Here is a 17,984-nt window from a genome sequence, read left to right on the forward strand (position 1 = left end):
ATTCAATATGTCTTAGCCCTCTAAATTGCATGGTTCTCCTCAGTCTAATTGGCTCCAGCATGCATGTCATTAATATACTAGAACACAACAACAACAAAGCCTTAATCCAACTACATGTGGTCGGCTACATGAAACCTTTTTCTCTATTACGTTCTATTTAGTGTCATATTTCATTTAGTTCTAATAAATTAAGATCTTTTTTTATACAATAACCTCAAGTCTTTCTAGGTCTACTTCTGCCTTTCTTAACATAAGTCGAATCTAAAACATCTACTCTCGTAATCGGATCATCAGATGATCAATGTTTAATGTGACTAAACTATCTAAGACGACTCTCTAATTTTGTCCGTTGCTGGAGCTACACCAACCTTAATCATGGAGATTCATTTCACATTTTGTCTCTAAGTGTAAAGCCACTCATCCACCTAATCATTCTCATCTCGGTAACACTTAACTTAATATTATGCTTCTCTTTTAAAGGCCAACATTCAACGCCATAGAGCATTACAGGTCTCACCACCGTCTTATAAAATTTTCCTTTTAGCTTAAGCGGTACTGTTTTATCACACAAAAGGCCCGAAACATTCCTTCACTTCAACCAACCAACTTGAATTCGGCTACATTCGACTATTAACATTCCCATCTATATCACCATCGCTTTGAACAACAAAGCCGTGATATCATATTAGAACACAAATGAAACAAAAAAGCATGCTTTTAATTTCAGGTTATAGATCTCTCATTAACTTCGCCATTTGAAATAGCAATCATTTAAGTCAAAATGTTCTTTCTGAAGATTGTAGGAAGCCAAATTTTGGTGAAAATTGTGAAGAACAAGCATGCACCACCATTCAGAACTGCTCAGTTTGAGTTGGAGTTTGGAAAGGGTATCTGTCTTGCTTCAGAACTGATAGAGCTGGGGCTGAAGCATAAGTTCATTACAAAAACCGGGGGTGCTTTCTACAAGCTGAATGGGCAGAGCTTCCATGGCAAAGATGCAATCAAGCTCTACTTGTCTGGAAATGAAGAAGCACGGCAGGAGTTAATGGTGAATCTGAGAGAGGTTTTGACTCAGACTGATGCGGGGAGAAGGCATGAAACAGGAGGAGGAACTCCATCTGTAGATGGAGATGAACAGGAAGAAATTGTGGTTTTTGATGCTTCTGATACAACTGAGGAGGAAGTAGTGACTGCCATTGAGGTATGAAACATCATTATTTAGGATTTAGTGTTTGGTCAAATGAGAAATTGATCCTAATTGTGGCAGAGCAGAATGAACCTTTGATTGATTAATTGGGAATTTTCTGGCTGGGTGTTAAATAGCCATTTGGGGTTCATTCAGTAGCTATGTAGTTTTGAAAATTGGCATTGGTGCCGCCATATATTTGTATATTTCAGGAATTCTAGCTTTGGAAGATGGGGATTCCTTGAGATGGAGTTTTGTAAAATGATATAGATAGAGCATTGCTTTGGTTCACATTTTGTTGAATTAGTTTGATGAAAACAATTAGATCATGTTTTTTCTATATTTCAAATAGTTCATATAAAAAGTATTTGACTGAAAAAAAAAATTTCATATTTAAATTTCTTTATTTATATTCAAGACTGAAAATATTGAAATAAAATTAAAATGGCATCTACTAAAACTCTTGGACATTGAGCTGCTTGAATTTGAGTTGCCTTTTAAGGGTCTGTTTGGGGGCAAATGTAACGATTTGAGCAAGCAGATGTGAAATTGTTGCAGAAAAAATTGTTTTTAAAAAATTTATGATGACTATTAAAATTTGTTTTATTTTCAATCATAACTTTCTGGCAATTATAACATTTTAACAGCTTTGGTTTAGAAAAGTAAACTTTTACCACAAATTTTTTAAAAATAACAAAAAACAATTCTCCAAATAAAATTATGGTGATTTGAAAAAAATAAAAAATCATCTCAAATAGATCTTAAATTTGTCTGAAAATTGAGCTACTGGAATAGAAGTTGCCATTAAGAGTCAGTTTGGGATTCTTGCAGTTGTTTGAAGCTGTTACTGTAGAAATTACTTTTAAAAAAATTGTGATAATTATTAAAAAATTATTTTATTGTAAAGCAATAATTTCTTGCAGTTACTAAATTTTAACAGGTCAAAAAAATAATTTTTTATCACAAAAATTTCTAAGAAAAACAAGAAACCCAAATAGAATTATGGTGGTTTGAAAAATAAAGTAGACATAAAACTGTCCCAAACCGACCCTAAAATTGGGCTCTTATGACTGATGTCTGACATGCAAGCAGTTCATCCTATCATGTTTCTTTCTGGTTTGCGTAGGCCTTATTTAGGTGTTCCGAATGTAAAAAGCAAACTTATGATGATAGATAATGTAGATACATAGAATTTGGTGTCACGTTATAGCATCATGTCTCATGCATATCCATATCTTATTATTTTTTTAACAAAACCTAAGGATTATATAAACATATAAAGCAAACTGAAAAAGAAAATCAGCAGTGTTTACATAATAGAAAAACATTTTAAAATGACAATGAAGAATTAATAAAAATAATGGATACAGTAGTTGTTACAATGCAACTGTTTGACATACTAATAACTCTTATAGCTAAAAAAAGCAGTGCTCACCGGCTGGCCCAACTTAGTGCAGTAAGTTATGCCTAGATCAGTACTGTATAGATTAAAGAAACATGACATCACATTTCTGTCCAAAATTTATGAAAAACAAATTTTATTGCCCATTTGAAGCGTCCAATAAAAGCAATTGTAGTCCTCCAGTTTTAGTTCCGCAGTGCACGACTTGTTGAAGATTGAAAACTGATTTCTCACCGATTCTTCCTAATCTACACACTAAGACTGAGCATGAAAGACATGGCAGCCTTCTATTTTACTCCAATGGATTACACAATCTATCCGATCAGGTTATCAGCTTTGCTTATTTTGCTGCCTCTTGTGGAGCAGACAAGATCTTATCTACTGCGTTGAAGTATGGCCAGCTCTTTCTAATTTTCTCATCATTTCTACTTTCCTGCAAGAAGAGAAGGGAGTCAGTTGAAACTAAGTTTGAGAATCATAATTAATGCATATATGTATTGAAGAGAAGAGTCAGGCTTATTTAGAAGTTCTCACAAGAAATATTAACCGGTAGGATGTCTGCCGAGGATTATCATAAAGTTGCAAAAATAAGATGAACAAAAGCAGCTTTGTTTGCGCATTATCATTTTAGAAAATGGAGGTAATAATGTTGATAGGTACTACTCACTACCAAACTGCAGCTATGTCACAATTAAATGCAACTCATGAGAATACATATATTACATCAAACTAAAATTTTGCTTTCTCCAAAACGCATTTTCCTGTGTTCCTGCTCCAAATATACAACCAAAAACATATTTCAAACACAAGCCAGGCTCGATCGGCACATTTTAACACGCTTTCACCTGTCCAGATGGTTTAGTAAGAAGTTGAAAGCACAAACTAAAAATAAAAACATTTTTATAAATTATGCAGAAACCACAATATTGCAATAACTTGGTAAAAATCGTAACTTGGTTATATGAACTTACATAATTTTCTTTTGAGGTAATGGTTATTAAACACCAATATGTAAGATACCTCATATAAATGCACCTATTAACTTCACATTGGATAAATAGCATGTTATGGCATAGGGCCGTTAGAATCTAAGCGTCAAACAAGTGCGATTGATATAGCTTAAAACTTTGAAACTACATGGTTATATAGAGAAAAAAATTTTGAGAAGGAAAAAGAATAAGCATCGCAGATCGAAGTAAACACCTCATATTTTTGAACAAGGGATGCCCACAGAGACTTGCACTGTGCGGAAGAACGGATTATTCCATGGGCTGACATGATAGAAGATACATTTTCCCATAGAGCCATTCTTCCTCTAACAGTCTGAAATTTACTATTTAAATCACCACGTTCTTTAATTAATCTTGTAATTTCTTCAGGCTTCCATTTGTTCCTTTTTCCGGGTTTGGGACTACCAGTCTTCGCCTCTGATACCTTCATTGATTCCCCTCCGCTTGCGTTACTGGATTTCACATGTTCTACAGAAGATGTGTTTTCATCTTCCAAATCTTCTGATTCTAGCAAAGGATCTTCCACATGTGATTTCTCAGCCACAAAATAATCATCTGCAAGAACATTTTACATTTAGAAGGTATCAGACAATTTATTATAGAATACTCCTTTCATGCCACCCCCCTTGGTACCCATTTCAGAAGATTGCTCGTTCAAAGTTAGAAATTCATGCTTGGAACAAAAAATACTACCAAAACAATTCTTGACAACCAAAATCAAAGAGAAGTTTCCTGCATTACCTTCAGCCTCTGTTTCGATAAGGTTTCTCATTACGTTTGCTGTATCTTCATCAAAACTGCTGCTTGAATCCTTCCTCATGCGAATATCTAAATGTTGATTCATTGCAGAAGAATCAAAGCCACCATAAGTTTTTCCTGCTATTCTTTCCCTGAGTTCTTCGGAGAGAGCACCAACGGTGTTCTCAACAGCAATTGCAATGACTTCTGGTCTTCGACTGCAGTATTTTCTAACCACCTTCCTCAGTACTTCAGATACAATCCTTTCCATGTGAACCAATGGGCAATTTACAGGACAACTTGATAATGCAGCGTGTGCAGCTTTGTACAGTGCATCCAACAACTTCCCTTTGTCCAGCCACAAACACCGGGTACTAATTCGTATTTTCCCTTTCAAGCATGGTTGTGACGATCCATTTATATGTCGCGGACGTGAGATTTCCATGCTACCATTGAAAATATTGCCATTAATACATAGGAACCACAGTAGCAAAATATGACTTCAGTGGTCATACCTATTTTAGTTGATATGGATACAACACCCCTCACAATTCACATACAAATTGCAAACTCATGGTGTTAGTATATACACATTATGTAATATCATATCTCTAGACTTGTACACTTTGTTTTATATTTATTTTGTAATTTAATTGTTATATTTCTTTCCTCCATTAGTGTGTTCACGTGATCGATCGTTCAACTTCTGCTAGCACGGAAGGTTGCGAGCGAAGAAAATCGGACGATTTCAGAAGATTTTAAGTTAAGTTCAAAATACTCCATTGCCGTCTACCCTTGCCCAACAAATAATAGTGTCAAAATGCATCCTCTCCAACCATTTGACATGCTCTTAATATTTTAAATTACTTAAAAAAAAAAAAATGTCACCTATCAATCTTAAAACTTGAATCTAAGGCACTACTCTTATCTTTTCAGAATTCCAATTCACTTATTAGACTAATTAATAAAAGAGTAAAATTAGCGTTCTTCAATTGATCTAAACTTTTCTTAAGATTGTTTAGTTAATTTCATTAAGAAAAATGCAAGGAAAAGAGTCCTATAAATTGCTCAACTATTCTTATTAAATTGTTTGATCATAATAATATCCAAATTATCCCATTATTTATTAATACAATACAGATTTAATTTTTTGTACAGGCAGTTTTAGGCTTGAATGATATAACTATCATTATTTTGATATTTTATTTAAATGTTTTTTTTTAGTTGTTAATATTAATAAATTAAAGTTTCTTCAATATAATTAAAAACTAATCAAAATTAATATTAATATTGTTACCGCTAAAGCTTATATAATATGAATAATTTTCATTTATTAATAGACTGTAAAACCAGAATGAAGGTCTAATTCACAAAATGTACCAAAAATAATTTCATTTTCTTTAAAATCGAGAAAAGAAGTGAAAAAAACAATATAAATAAAAAACCGAGACAATAATGGCGAATGTTGGTTCTACAAATTCATGACCGCTCCTTAAAGACTCTGCATTATTTTATTTTTATTTTTGTTGAGAGCTTTGACAATCAATTTTTCAGAAAACAGATTGAATTGTAAATAAGACACTACTCAGAAATTTCACCCTCATTTTATGAGGGCGTTTTGATTCGAGGTTTGAGGTTTCTCATAAACGCAAGCCTTTATAGTTAATTACTCCATTGATAATAAGAGTACTCTTTCAATTAAGGCTAGTCATTAAGAATCGAGTATTTAACATGTAATAACAATAGAATTTTAATATTTTAGTTGCAAAATATATCACTTCAAGTATAACGCGGATGGTGGGGAAATGAAGATGGAACTTGATCAAGATCTCATAGTTCCGTCATCCCGGGTCGTCGTGGTCCTTGATCTACTTAGTTTGAAGAGGTAGTTGACCCAACTTGACTAAATGATTCTTGTCAGCAGCCATGAGTTGCTTGGCAGATGTTTGTCTAAGGAAACAAAATTAACCTTAACAAACAGAAGATTTTATGTCAATAAATTGTACCCTTATGATTGACAATTCAAAAAGTAAAAAGTCATTGGGGAATATATGGGCTGCGGTCGTAACCGTAACATAATGTAATCATTTGGCGGCAAACAACCGGTCAGAGAACTCTAGTCGAACCGCTACTTTGTGGTGCCATTTGGCGGCAAACAACCAGTCAGAGAACTCTAGTCGAACTGCAAAATGAGACTGCCAGAGAATTCATGCCAGGTATTTTTCTTACATGTGATTGTTTTGATTATGAATATATGAATATATTTAATATGACATTCACTCTTTGTGAGCTGAGTCAATCAAAAGTTTGTCACCCTTGACAAAATTCTGCGGATTGTGGATGAATTTTTTGCTTTTAGCTTTTAGTGATTGATTTTGACTTGAATATTTGGTTTTTATTTACTTCAATTCTTTAGGTGATTGGCTTTAATTTAAATATATTGATTTGTCCTTTTGATAACTTGATTTGAAATTTGATTTGAAACTTGATTTGAAAATTGATTTGAAAGTTGACCCCTGCGGTTGAGATTAATAATCAACATGGTCATCATCAAAGAAAGTTTATCTTTGAACCCTGTTGACTCTATCCTTCTTATAGAGGATCAGACATAGTGATTGAATTCAAAATAGACTTTGCAGCATAATTTTAAAATTGACTCATCCGATTGAAATATTTTATCAACTTGACCATCATCGAGGATTTGGTTATCTTTAAACCCTGTCTACTCTGTACCGTTTACAGAGGACCGAGATTAGTGATATATCATTTGAATTTATTCAGATATATTTTAAACTTAAATTTGAAAATAGATTCTTCCAGTTGAAATCTTTTATCAACTCAGCCATTATTGAGGAGAGTTTATCTTTGAACTCAGTCAATTTGGTTCGCTTATAGAGGATCAGACTCAATAATTGAATTCAAAATAAACTTTGAAACATAACTTTAAAATAAACCCATCCGATCGAAATAATCTATTAACTCGACCATCACTGGGGATTTGATTATCTTTGAAACTTGTCGACTCTATTCCACTTACAAAGGATTAGGCTCAATGATATATCATTTGAAATTATATAAATATATTTTGAAATTTAATTTTGAAAATAGACCCTTTCAGTTCAAATCTTTTATCAACTCGGACATCGTTGATGAATTGTTTATATTTGAATCCCGTCAACTCTATCTCGCTTACAGAGGATCAGATTTAATGATATATCATTTGAATTTATTCAAATCGATTGTGAAACTTAATTTTTAAAATAGACCAGTCCAATTGAAATTTTCTATCAACACGACCATCATCGGGGAGTTAAACATTTTGTTTTGTTAGTTTTAACTTCTTAGGGCATGAGTCTATGTCGATTCCTATCCTTACAAGAGGAGGATCATACCAGATGATTTAGAGTTGTAAATTTTTATATTAAGATTTTAACATTTATTTCAAAAGTATTAGACTCGTCAATTCCAGTCCTTGTGAGGAGGAGAATTGGACTAGTTATGTGAGACTTACAACTCTATCCTATAGACAAGACAACCCGATTAGCCCGCACAATATTCTCAAATCTAGTATTTGAGCATTCAATATATTGGTTGGAGTACGTGCCAGCATTTCACTTTTTATGTTTGCACACTTTCAAGGGTTTTACATGCTTTGAATAATTCTGATGACTTGTTTCAAAAAGGAACCTACATGACAATTGAATTTTGAGACATTCATAGAGAATCTTATGAACTTGCATTTACATAACTTCACTTGGAGCATAAAAATGATCGGCTTCTGTTCGCTAGCAGACACGTTGCGAATTTGGTGATGATATTTTCATATTAAGTAATTGTTTTAGTATTTAAACATGACATTCATGTCTCATATTTAGCCCCAATTTATGATATTTCACATTTAAGTCAAGCTTAGCTCCAGTTTATAAATTTTATTTTTCAAATTTAAGTTTAGCCCAAAAATTAAAGTATTTAAATAGATCCAATAAACATTCATTTCCATCAAGACATTTTTATTTGATCAAAATCAAATATAATCTAATCTGAGACTTCTATATCACAATTTATATTTTCCTTTATTTCTGTTTTGACATTATTTTAAGTCCAAATAATTCAATTTTTTAAGAACATTTGAAAGTCCAAAATCACTATAAATTTCAGCAGCCTCTCGACGTCGTTTCTCTTTGAGGGGGTTGCATCAGGGTGTTTGTCTGCCCAGCTATCTATCAGTATCGTGAGATTGAGACCGAAGAGAATCTTCCAATCTACCATTCTTTAATACACAGGAAGACCTTCGATTATCCCACATAAAAATAAAGTGAGTCTTTGTGTTTATAGCTCTGCTTGTGATATGAAAATGATGTCGGTGGGCTGATGAGTTACCATGCAAATGTCTCTTTATATATATACATATATACATATAAGCAGGTTGTTTAGTGATTAGGGTTCTCAACTTATCAATTGAGGGCAGAGCAAAAAGAGAGTTAGGGAAATTGGGTTTGAATAGGCGACGAAAGAGTGACAGTACAAAACAATGAATAGAGGTGCAACTAGATCAAATGCAGGACAAGGAAAAGGAGGGCCAAATGGGAGGAAGGCACGCAGGGATTGAGCGGCAAGACAAGGGAAGAAGGAAATAGAGGGGCTTCGACGGGCTAGGGCAGAGCGAATCACATGAATTTGCAGGGAGTTGGACAAGGTAGGCGAAAGACAGGAAAGAAGGATTTCGACGGAAGGAGGGGGCGAAGCAGGACTTCTGTGGGCTTTCTTCATCTACCTCCATGGTTTTGGATAGGAGTAGTGCGGAAGGAGATGAAAGATGAGAGTTTCAGGTCTCTGTATGCCGGCGATTCTGTTCTTGTCTTCCCAATTAGAGCAAATCACGGCTTTCTCGTGAGAGATTTAGGCAGTTTCAAGGGTTTTTGTACACGATAATCCTGCTATCGCTTTCCATAGAGCAATCGCCATAGCTATATCGTGATGGAAATGGCGCGGAAGGAGAGAAAGACGGGGATCTTCATACGCAGTGATCTTGTGGTTTTCTTTTGCGGCTAGCCCTAACAACAACTGTCTTGCAATTGGGAGTAGGCAAGCAGGACCCGGAACAACCGCGATTGAGAGCAAGTAGCACTTGGGTTTTGACTGAAGCGGGCGAAAAAGACAAGCGGGGTTTTCTTCTCCGTGGTCTTTTTTTTCTTTGTAACTGGCCCTCCCCTCCCAGCCCCTTTCCAAAGCTTCAAATTTATTTTATTTATTTTTTTAATAAACAATGGGAATGATTATTCTGTGAACTGAGTGGAAGTGGATACAATTTTTAATGTTATTTTATTTATTTTTTTCATTTCTTTTTTTTTAAAAAAAATTATTTTAGGGGTCAACAATGAAAAAAAAAAAAAAAAACCAAACCTGCGCATGAAAGGACAGTTTTCACTCTAATTCTAAGCTTGCCAACTAGTTTGGCAAGATTCTATCCAAACACATTCCAACAAAATTTCAAGCGCCCGACTGACCTTTCTAAGAAAGCTTATGCAGGAATTGGAACAATACCAGACAATTAATATTCCGTCAAATGCAATCCTTAACCTCTCATCAATACAAAGTTCTTCCGACGTTCCAAATGCTTTGTCACCATCACTATACATCAACTGTAATAGAGGAATATAAGTTAGATCCTTGATAGAGCCGCACAACCAAAAAATAAATAGTCGTTACCTGTAAATTCTCCTTTCCTAATAAAGCAAATCCATTAGACAAAACTCTTCTGTTCCTGAGATGGGAAACTCCGAGCATTTCCCCGTTCTTTATTACCTGCGATACAGAAAACCATAGAGCTGTTTCACCTAATTTCTCATTTGTCATTCTGGGTTCTATAAAAATACCTAGATTTCAAAACGTCAAAAGGTAAACGGGAAAAGAGTTTTGACCTCTAAAATAACATTGAACAACAAAAAATTTACAAAAAAAGATGTTCCTTGTTGATCTCACGAATGTCTTAAACCCAACCTGATTGATCAACGGTTGCCACATCGCAGATGCATCACACAAATTAAAATCATCTAAACATTGCTAATTTCAAAACAAATTGCATTGATACGTCTAAAGCATCCAAATTACCAAAAAAATGGTCCACGCAATCAATTCAATTCAACATGACCAAAATAGCATATAACAGACATGATGCACCATGAATTAAGCTTGAAATGCTAATGTTGTCCGTTCTTAAAAGATATTGCATCAACAAGTTCGAAGCATCCAAAATGCTTGGGAACGACGATTGACTTGTCTAGCGAATTACACAAGAAAAGGCAACAAAAAAAAAAGAAAAAAAACCAAAACTATGCATCTGTGCCCACACAATCAATTCAATCAAACACAACGAAAATGGACTATGGGCTTGTCATCATGCGAAACACAACAAACATTGCCTGTTTGGCAAAATGAAAAATGCTGAAGAATCCAGAATGTCAAAATTAGATAGAAGGGATACTCATATCAATTGGGTTGTCAAATGAAAGCAAAACATGAAATTTAACCCCAAGCATGCGACAAGAATGAAATCCAACGTTCAAATGGCAAAAAATCTACGAGGAATTAACATACATCTATTAAAACAAAAAAGAAAAAAAGAAAAAAAAAATCAAAGCAACAAAAAAAACTCAAATGAGTTTTTTCTTAATTGAATTATAAAAAAAAAAGAAAAAAAGTAAAGGAAAAAAAGACACAACCCACCTCTCTAATCTCTTGCACCAATCCAAAAATTAATTAAAAGGACCACTAAAAAAAGAAATTTAATTAGCAAATAAAAGTTTATCTTTATAGTTGCTGATCTCACATTTTGTAAACATTTTTTTTTCTAGTATTCATCTTTTTTTTAAAAATATAAACCTGAAAAATATTAAAACAACATACTGAGTCTTCTAAAATAACTTGGTGAAACAATTGTAACTTAGTGAAACAATTGCACTTCTAAACTACGGTGACTCAAAGAAAAGAAAATAATATGCATGCTGGTATTTTATGTTTTATTGTAGAAAATTATATAATAATCTAATCCATGTATTCATGACATATACTCAATAGAAATAATCTAGAATTCGATATTCATCAACTTTATCTTTACATTTCAATATTTAATCTTTTAACTTATTTTAACTTTAATATACATCATACACAACTTCTATACCCATCTCAAGAGCACCATATAAATATAACATAACACACCCCTTGCCGATACACACATGTCGACAGATAGAGCGCAGACTAGGTCTACTATTGTTCGAGGTGAAAATACACATACTCACCATGGACTAATATTCTCCCATCGACACAACAATTCATGATCTGAATTACACGATTGTCTGAGATGGTAGGGCGTCCACTGACTCCTGACTGATATCCTCCAGTTGACATGACGGTTAGTGATATAAATTTCACAATTGTCTGAGGTGACAGAAAAATATCAACATGCGCAAGTACATTGGTATCCTCAACCAATACTACAAGGGATAACACTTTTTTTGATATGCACATACAAGCATTCATCTATAAAATATTTTTATTTCAATATTCCAAACATTATTTTCTTATAAGATATTTTGTATTTATCTACCAGTGAATAAATACACCTTCACTATAATCTAAATCATGCAATAATCTAATATACACATCTGCACTAGAATCTAAAAGTCATCTAATACTTTGACATCTTTCTAGGAAAACAAATATGCAACTATTTAAGCATCATTGTTAACATACATATTTCATACATAGCAATATGAGGAATTAGTTGCAATTTAAGTCTCAATTGTATAGATTATAATATATCTAAAGTAAAATAAAGAATATATTTAGAAATAAAATATATTACGAAAATTTAGAAATATAATTACTCACTTCAGTTGTCATGCTAGATTCTAAATCTTCGGGTAACCAACTTGGGGTCACGATGCTCTTTTATGTTGATATTAATAAATAATAGAATATAAAAGCAAACTTTTAAGATTCAAATAATTTTTTTGTTAACAGAATTATTTTTCAATTATTGCTGATGTTATTATTATTATTTATATGTATTTGTATTCATTGCTCTCTTTAATAATTAAGTTAATGGATTAAACTTTTCATTCCAATTTATCTATAATTAACCTCTATTATGAATGAAAGTAGAACTATACTAAAGCATATTTATCTTAAACTTAAAAAGGTTTTCATCTACAACTAACCATTATATTTAGAAACACAATTGCTCACTTCAGTTGCCAGGCTAGATTCTCAATCTTCGAGCAACCAACTTCGCGTCACGATACTCTTTTATGTTGATATTAATAACCAATAGTATAAAAGCAAACTTTTGAGATTCAAAAATTTTTTTGTTATAGAATTATTTTTCAATTATTACTACTGTTATTATTATTATTTATATGTATTTTTATTCATTGCTCTATTTAATAATAAAGTTAATGGATTAAAATTTTCATTCTAATTTATCTATAATTAACCTCTATTATGAATGAAAGTAGAACTATACTAAAGTGAAAATTAATCTTAAAGTTAAAAAAGATTTTCATCTACACCTAACTTTTAGGATTAATAAGAATACCAAACTAATAAATCTATCTTTTATTTACTAAAAATATAATCCTCCTAATTTATAAATATTGAATCATTATAAAGAACCTGCATTTAAGAAATTCATAAATAATTTAACGAAAATAATTAAATTAGACCATAGTTCATATACTTGTTAGTCATATAATCTTATTTATTATACTAGTTAAGCTTATACCAAAATTATAAAATTATTTACAATTATCGTATTTTAATATCTTGTGCTTACTTTCTCATATTTGTTAATTTCAAATTAATTTATTTACAATTAAAATTAACACAATAACTTTCAATTAAAAATTAAAATATTTAATTTAAAACATAAAGCCCTAACATTTACCTCCTCATCAAAGGCTCAGTGTAGTTCTTTCCCACACTACATGACTATAGTTCACCCTTATCCTTTTGCTTGAATACAAGCTGTCTGATGCAAATCATAATATTATTAATAAGAAATTTTAATTGAATATATAAAATTGCTTTAACTTTAATTCAAAATAAAACCCTATCCTTTAAGTTTTCAGATCGGTTCAACCCCACGGTTTGATTCTATTGCAAGCGCTTCGTATCGAATTTTAGCACATAGACCCAACTTTAGCTCTTGTGTGAAATCAAGCACTACCCTCGCAAGCGCCCACCTTGCTATCAGATCCTACCCCAGTCCCGCTCGAATCAACCTCACGCCCCTTCTTGCAATCAACAAAACTTCTCACAATCCTCCATTCTTTGTCACTTCTCTCTTTCACACCAACAAGATCGTCTCCACTAGCTCAACGCTTGCCTCCTGAGCCTACAGGCACTACCACCTTGAGATGTGGCTAGGGTTTGTGTTGTCTCTTTCTTCTTCCACCTTCTTCTCCCTCACCTCGCTTGTCTATTGCCTCTCGATCACACTCTCGATATCTTCTCTCCAATCCAAAAGAGATGCTCGATGCAACTCTATTTATTTTAATTAATTATTTATTTATTTTATACATATATTACAAATACCTTCACACACCACTCCCTTGCCCACCTTGGCGATTCCCACTTGCACATACATATTGTGGATTCAATGGCGAGTATTACGAGTTAGAATCTTGTCACATTGTTTTGAAATGCCCTTTTTTTTGTCTTCACATTGTAATTTTATGTTGTAGACCATTTGAGGAAACAACTTCTTTTCATAAATTAGAGGGGTTTTTTTTTAACGTATTTCACCATTCAAGATCCATTTTAATTCAATTTTCTTAATGAGGGTTTTGAGTGTAAAGAAAAGGTCCTATTTGTGTTTTTGCTCATAGTTTAGTTCTTCAAGTCCCCAAAAAGGCTAACAAAGTTGTAATCAAAGCTCACAAAGAACTTCATGGTACAATATCAAGAGACATTTGTTCTCATAAGAAAAACTGCAAAGCATGAATACTTTTCTCGCTAACTTGGGTTGGCCACAATAACAAATTAGACTAAAGAAAGGTAGAAACTTAAAAAGGTGCTTATATAACAGAGAAATTCTCATGACTTGATTCAACACATTCATCAAGTGGTTAAACATTATACATATATACAATGTCCAGCTAATCACACTCCCATTGTTAAAATTTACCTATTAATAAAACTATTATTCTGATTGTTTGTGGATGAAATCTTTCTGATAGGAGACATTGCAAAATGAATGAGCAAATTAATAAGACTCCTAACAAAAGAATTTGGGATTAAGGGCTTTGAAAATCTTGAACATTTCATATAGAGTTGACTCGATCACAAAAGGTATCTCAGGTCAACAAACTGAAGATACTCAAATACTCCAAATCGTCACCAAATTGCAGAAATTCTCATCAAGGCCCTGTCCAAGCAAGCTGGAAATTATAAGCATATACCAGTTAAGCTTGAGTGGGATGTCACTAGATTCCACGTTACCCTAAATTTGCTTATTACATGTTTTGAAAGATTTGAATTGAGGTAATAAGTGGAGAGGAACATTGCCCTTCTATAAAAAATCTGTTATAAGTTATATTTCCTCTTAGAAGTTAAGAGAATTATATTTATTTACTAACATATCTTTATTTCTTTTCCTATTTTAGATTTATTTTCTTTGATTCGATTTATTTTCTTATCTACTTTAGGCTTTCTTATTTTATGTTTTTTCATTTATCTTCAAATAATTAATATGGATTGATTAATTGGAGATACCAGATGTTATATCTTTCATTTCCCGTTTCTTTTTTTATTATTATCTTTCCTATTTTAGGATCCATGTTATATCCACTTTCATATCAATAAAATTATTCCTCATTATTTCTAAATTTTAACTTGGTGTCAAAGACAAATTCCTTGACCTAACTGTCGGTCCTCACACTAGAGCTGCCAGACTCTCTTCCTTTCATCCTCCCTGCAAGGAGGGACACTTTCTCTCTGTGCAAGCTGTCCGTAGGCTCTCACCATCGGAGTAGATCCGTTTTGCCCTCCTCGCTCGCTAGATCTCGGTGCCATTCGTAGCGGGAGACAAAAATTTCCCGATCTACTTCTCTTTCATCGTTATGACTCTGCTCGTGGAGAAGACCATTTCAGAGTGCAAATACAAGGCGAAAGACTTATCTAAGGCCGATTTCGACCGGCTCGAGATCGAGCTTGCAGAGGTTGAGATGTCATGCCCCATGGCCTGTCGCGCTGAGTTCGACCCTCCCAGTCGTTCAAAGGAGCGCGTATCTCCGACTCTCTCCATATTACAATCTAGACTGTTGTCCTCATTGAAACCCAAACCTCCCTTGGTGCCGAGGTATGTTGGTGTTCTTACAACATTTTCTCCACCCAAGACCACGTTGCAACATGCATATTTCAAGGACCACGTTGTTGCCACAATCGCTCGTGATTCCTTCATTGCTTTTTCTTGGAAGGGCAAGACCCTCCAGGAGTACTGGTGGTGCACGAAGCGCTACCTAGAATGGGGTGTCGGTGGAGGCCCGAATCTCATTGTCGACAGCAACGGTGATGCGACACTTCTTATCCATGAGGGGGTTAAGGCTGAGGAGTACGAGAAGAATGGGAAAACTCCATATCTGATTTCTACGAACAATGCAAAATTCTAGATCGTGGTTGGGCTCATCAGGGATAGCTTAAGCGTTGATCCGAAGAAGTATCAGAAGATGAAGGAGAGAATAGTTGGCGTCTCTAAGGAGACGACCAAAGCAGTGAAGAGGTTGTACCAAAAGCAATACAGTGGGATGCTTCTTTTCTTTGCCATCAACGTCAATGACTCGGTTACAAAGAGTAAGTTTGATAAACTATATGGTTGCCACCACTCTATCCCCAATGGCCTAATGCGAGCCACTGATGTCATGATCACTGGCAAGGTAGTCGTTGCCTGCTGCTACGACAATGTAGGCAAGGGATGTACTGCCTAACTCAAGGCTGCTGACGCTTGCATTGAGATCAACCCAATATGCGCCCTTTAGGCCCTAATGGAAGGCCTTACCGTTCTCACGCTCGAAAACGTCGTGTTTGAGGCCCACCTTTTCATCTCCACAACCGGTTGGAACTCCTCTCAGGACTACCAGATCTCTCTTTGCAGGTCCCCAACACTCGGAAATCATCTCTGTTGGATGGAAATCTTACCTATAGATCTTACCGGCGCCTTCCTATAGGCCACAAATTCCTGCCAGCCGCAAATTCTGGCAGTGACCATTATGGCATCCTTCGCTATTTCACATGCATGAATTGTGCAAACGAAAGGAAGCTTGTTACAGAGAAGTTCATCTTTGGCTTGTTTTCAAAACAACTTGAGGAAGGTTATTACAGAGGCGAGAATGGATGTATCCTTGAATAGAATCCCAACAGTCACCCTACATGCCCTTCTTCGTCGGTTTTTTCCCTGCTGCCAAAAAAACTCTATTCAGGTCTTGCTCTATTTTTTTCCTTTGCCACCAGAACTTTTTCCTATAGTAGACTTTCCTTCGGACCCTTTTCCTGCATTAGTCCCTCTTCTGGAATCTTTCTTACAACAAACCCTCCGCAATGCAATAGACCTACCTCTGGAGTTTTCTCCTTTTTTTCTGTAGGACCCGCAGCTTTTTCTGGAAGCTATCTACTTCCTTGCAAACTCCTCTACGACATTACCTGCAGGAGCCTTCCACCCACCTATAGACACTGCAGACACTGCAATCAAAGACAACCACAGTCAACTAGAATAGAGTTTTCTAGCAGGTTGTCTACTTCACTACAAACTCCCATGTAGCATTACCTGTAGAAGTCTTCTACCTACCTACAAATATTGCAGGAACTATTGTCAAAGACAACCGCAGTCTACTAAAAGTCAACTTTCCTGCAGGTTGTCTACTTCCTTGCAAATTCTCTTGCAATATTATCTGTCGGAGTCTTTCGCCTACCTACAGACACTGCAAGAATTGCAATAAAAGACAATCGCAGTACAGGATGCAAACTTCAATTTCTACTTCACAAGATCTTCCTCGCTTATTGTTTGATGTTTTCAAATCCAAGTTAAGCATGATTTTCAACCATGTTTCAAATTGAGGGGGAGTGTTAGAGGTTATATTAGGAAATAATTTATTCCCGTTAGAAGTTATGATAATTAGATTTATTTCCTAATATAACTTTATTTCATTTCATATTTTAGATTTATTTTCTTGGATTGGATTTATTTCCTTTACTATTTTAGGCTTTTCTATTTTATGTTGTTTAATTTATATCAAAATAATTAATATGGATTGATTAATTGGAGATACTAGGTTTCATATCTTTCCTTTCCTGTTACATCTTTATTATTTTCTTTCTTATTCTGAGATTTATGTAAGGGTTATTTATACCCCATTTCATATCAATAAAAATATTTCGCATTATTATGAATTTCAACAAACTCCATCACCCCTATTCAGTAGATCAATGGAATAAAATATCTTTATTTCTCCAGTTTGAATCTTTAAAATTAGCTCCTGCATCAAGATATCAAAAGCTTCAAGAAACCAAGGCCTGCAGCCACTATTTTCCAATCCTGTACTTGGAATGCAGTGAAACTATAAACATCTAGCATTTATGACATACATAATAGAAA

The 17,984-nt window shown here is 34.1% G+C and overlaps 2 protein-coding genes and 1 pseudogene across 4 annotated transcripts in view; 2 read left to right on the top strand and 1 right to left on the bottom strand.

The window, feature by feature from the left end:
* Positions 1–1,485, top strand: part of LOC110022411 (DNA repair protein recA homolog 3, mitochondrial) — a 17,706-nt gene extending 16,221 nt beyond the window's left edge. For 2 of the 3 annotated variants that reach the window (XM_020721336.1, XM_020721338.1), the window contains one exon: positions 797–1,485. In XM_020721336.1, coding sequence (XP_020576995.1) covers positions 797–1,207 — 411 coding nt within the window. In that variant the 3' untranslated portion in view covers positions 1,208–1,485. The remainder of the gene's footprint in view (positions 1–796) is intronic. The other variant, XM_020721337.1, reaches the window with a different exon arrangement.
* A 1,015-nt stretch (positions 1,486–2,500) lies between these two features.
* Positions 2,501–17,984, bottom strand: part of LOC110022373 — a 69,263-nt gene continuing 53,779 nt past the window's right edge. The window contains exons 13-20 of the mRNA XM_020721267.1: positions 17,178–17,301; positions 17,033–17,071; positions 16,532–16,615; positions 10,046–10,212; positions 9,881–9,978; positions 4,340–4,782; positions 3,792–4,153; positions 2,501–3,021 (exon numbers count right to left, since the gene is read on the bottom strand). Of these exons, the coding sequence (XP_020576926.1) occupies positions 2,929–3,021; positions 3,792–4,153; positions 4,340–4,782; positions 9,881–9,978; positions 10,046–10,212; positions 16,532–16,615; positions 17,033–17,071; positions 17,178–17,301 (1,410 nt within the window). The 3' untranslated portion in view covers positions 2,501–2,928. The remainder of the gene's footprint in view (positions 3,022–3,791; positions 4,154–4,339; positions 4,783–9,880; positions 9,979–10,045; positions 10,213–16,531; positions 16,616–17,032; positions 17,072–17,177; positions 17,302–17,984) is intronic.
* Positions 15,213–16,710, top strand: LOC110022376 (annotated as a pseudogene).

The sequence above is a fragment of the Phalaenopsis equestris genome, unplaced genomic scaffold, assembly GCF_001263595.1.
Source record: "Phalaenopsis equestris unplaced genomic scaffold, ASM126359v1 Scaffold000188, whole genome shotgun sequence".
Taxonomy (NCBI): Eukaryota; Viridiplantae; Streptophyta; class Magnoliopsida; order Asparagales; family Orchidaceae; genus Phalaenopsis; species Phalaenopsis equestris.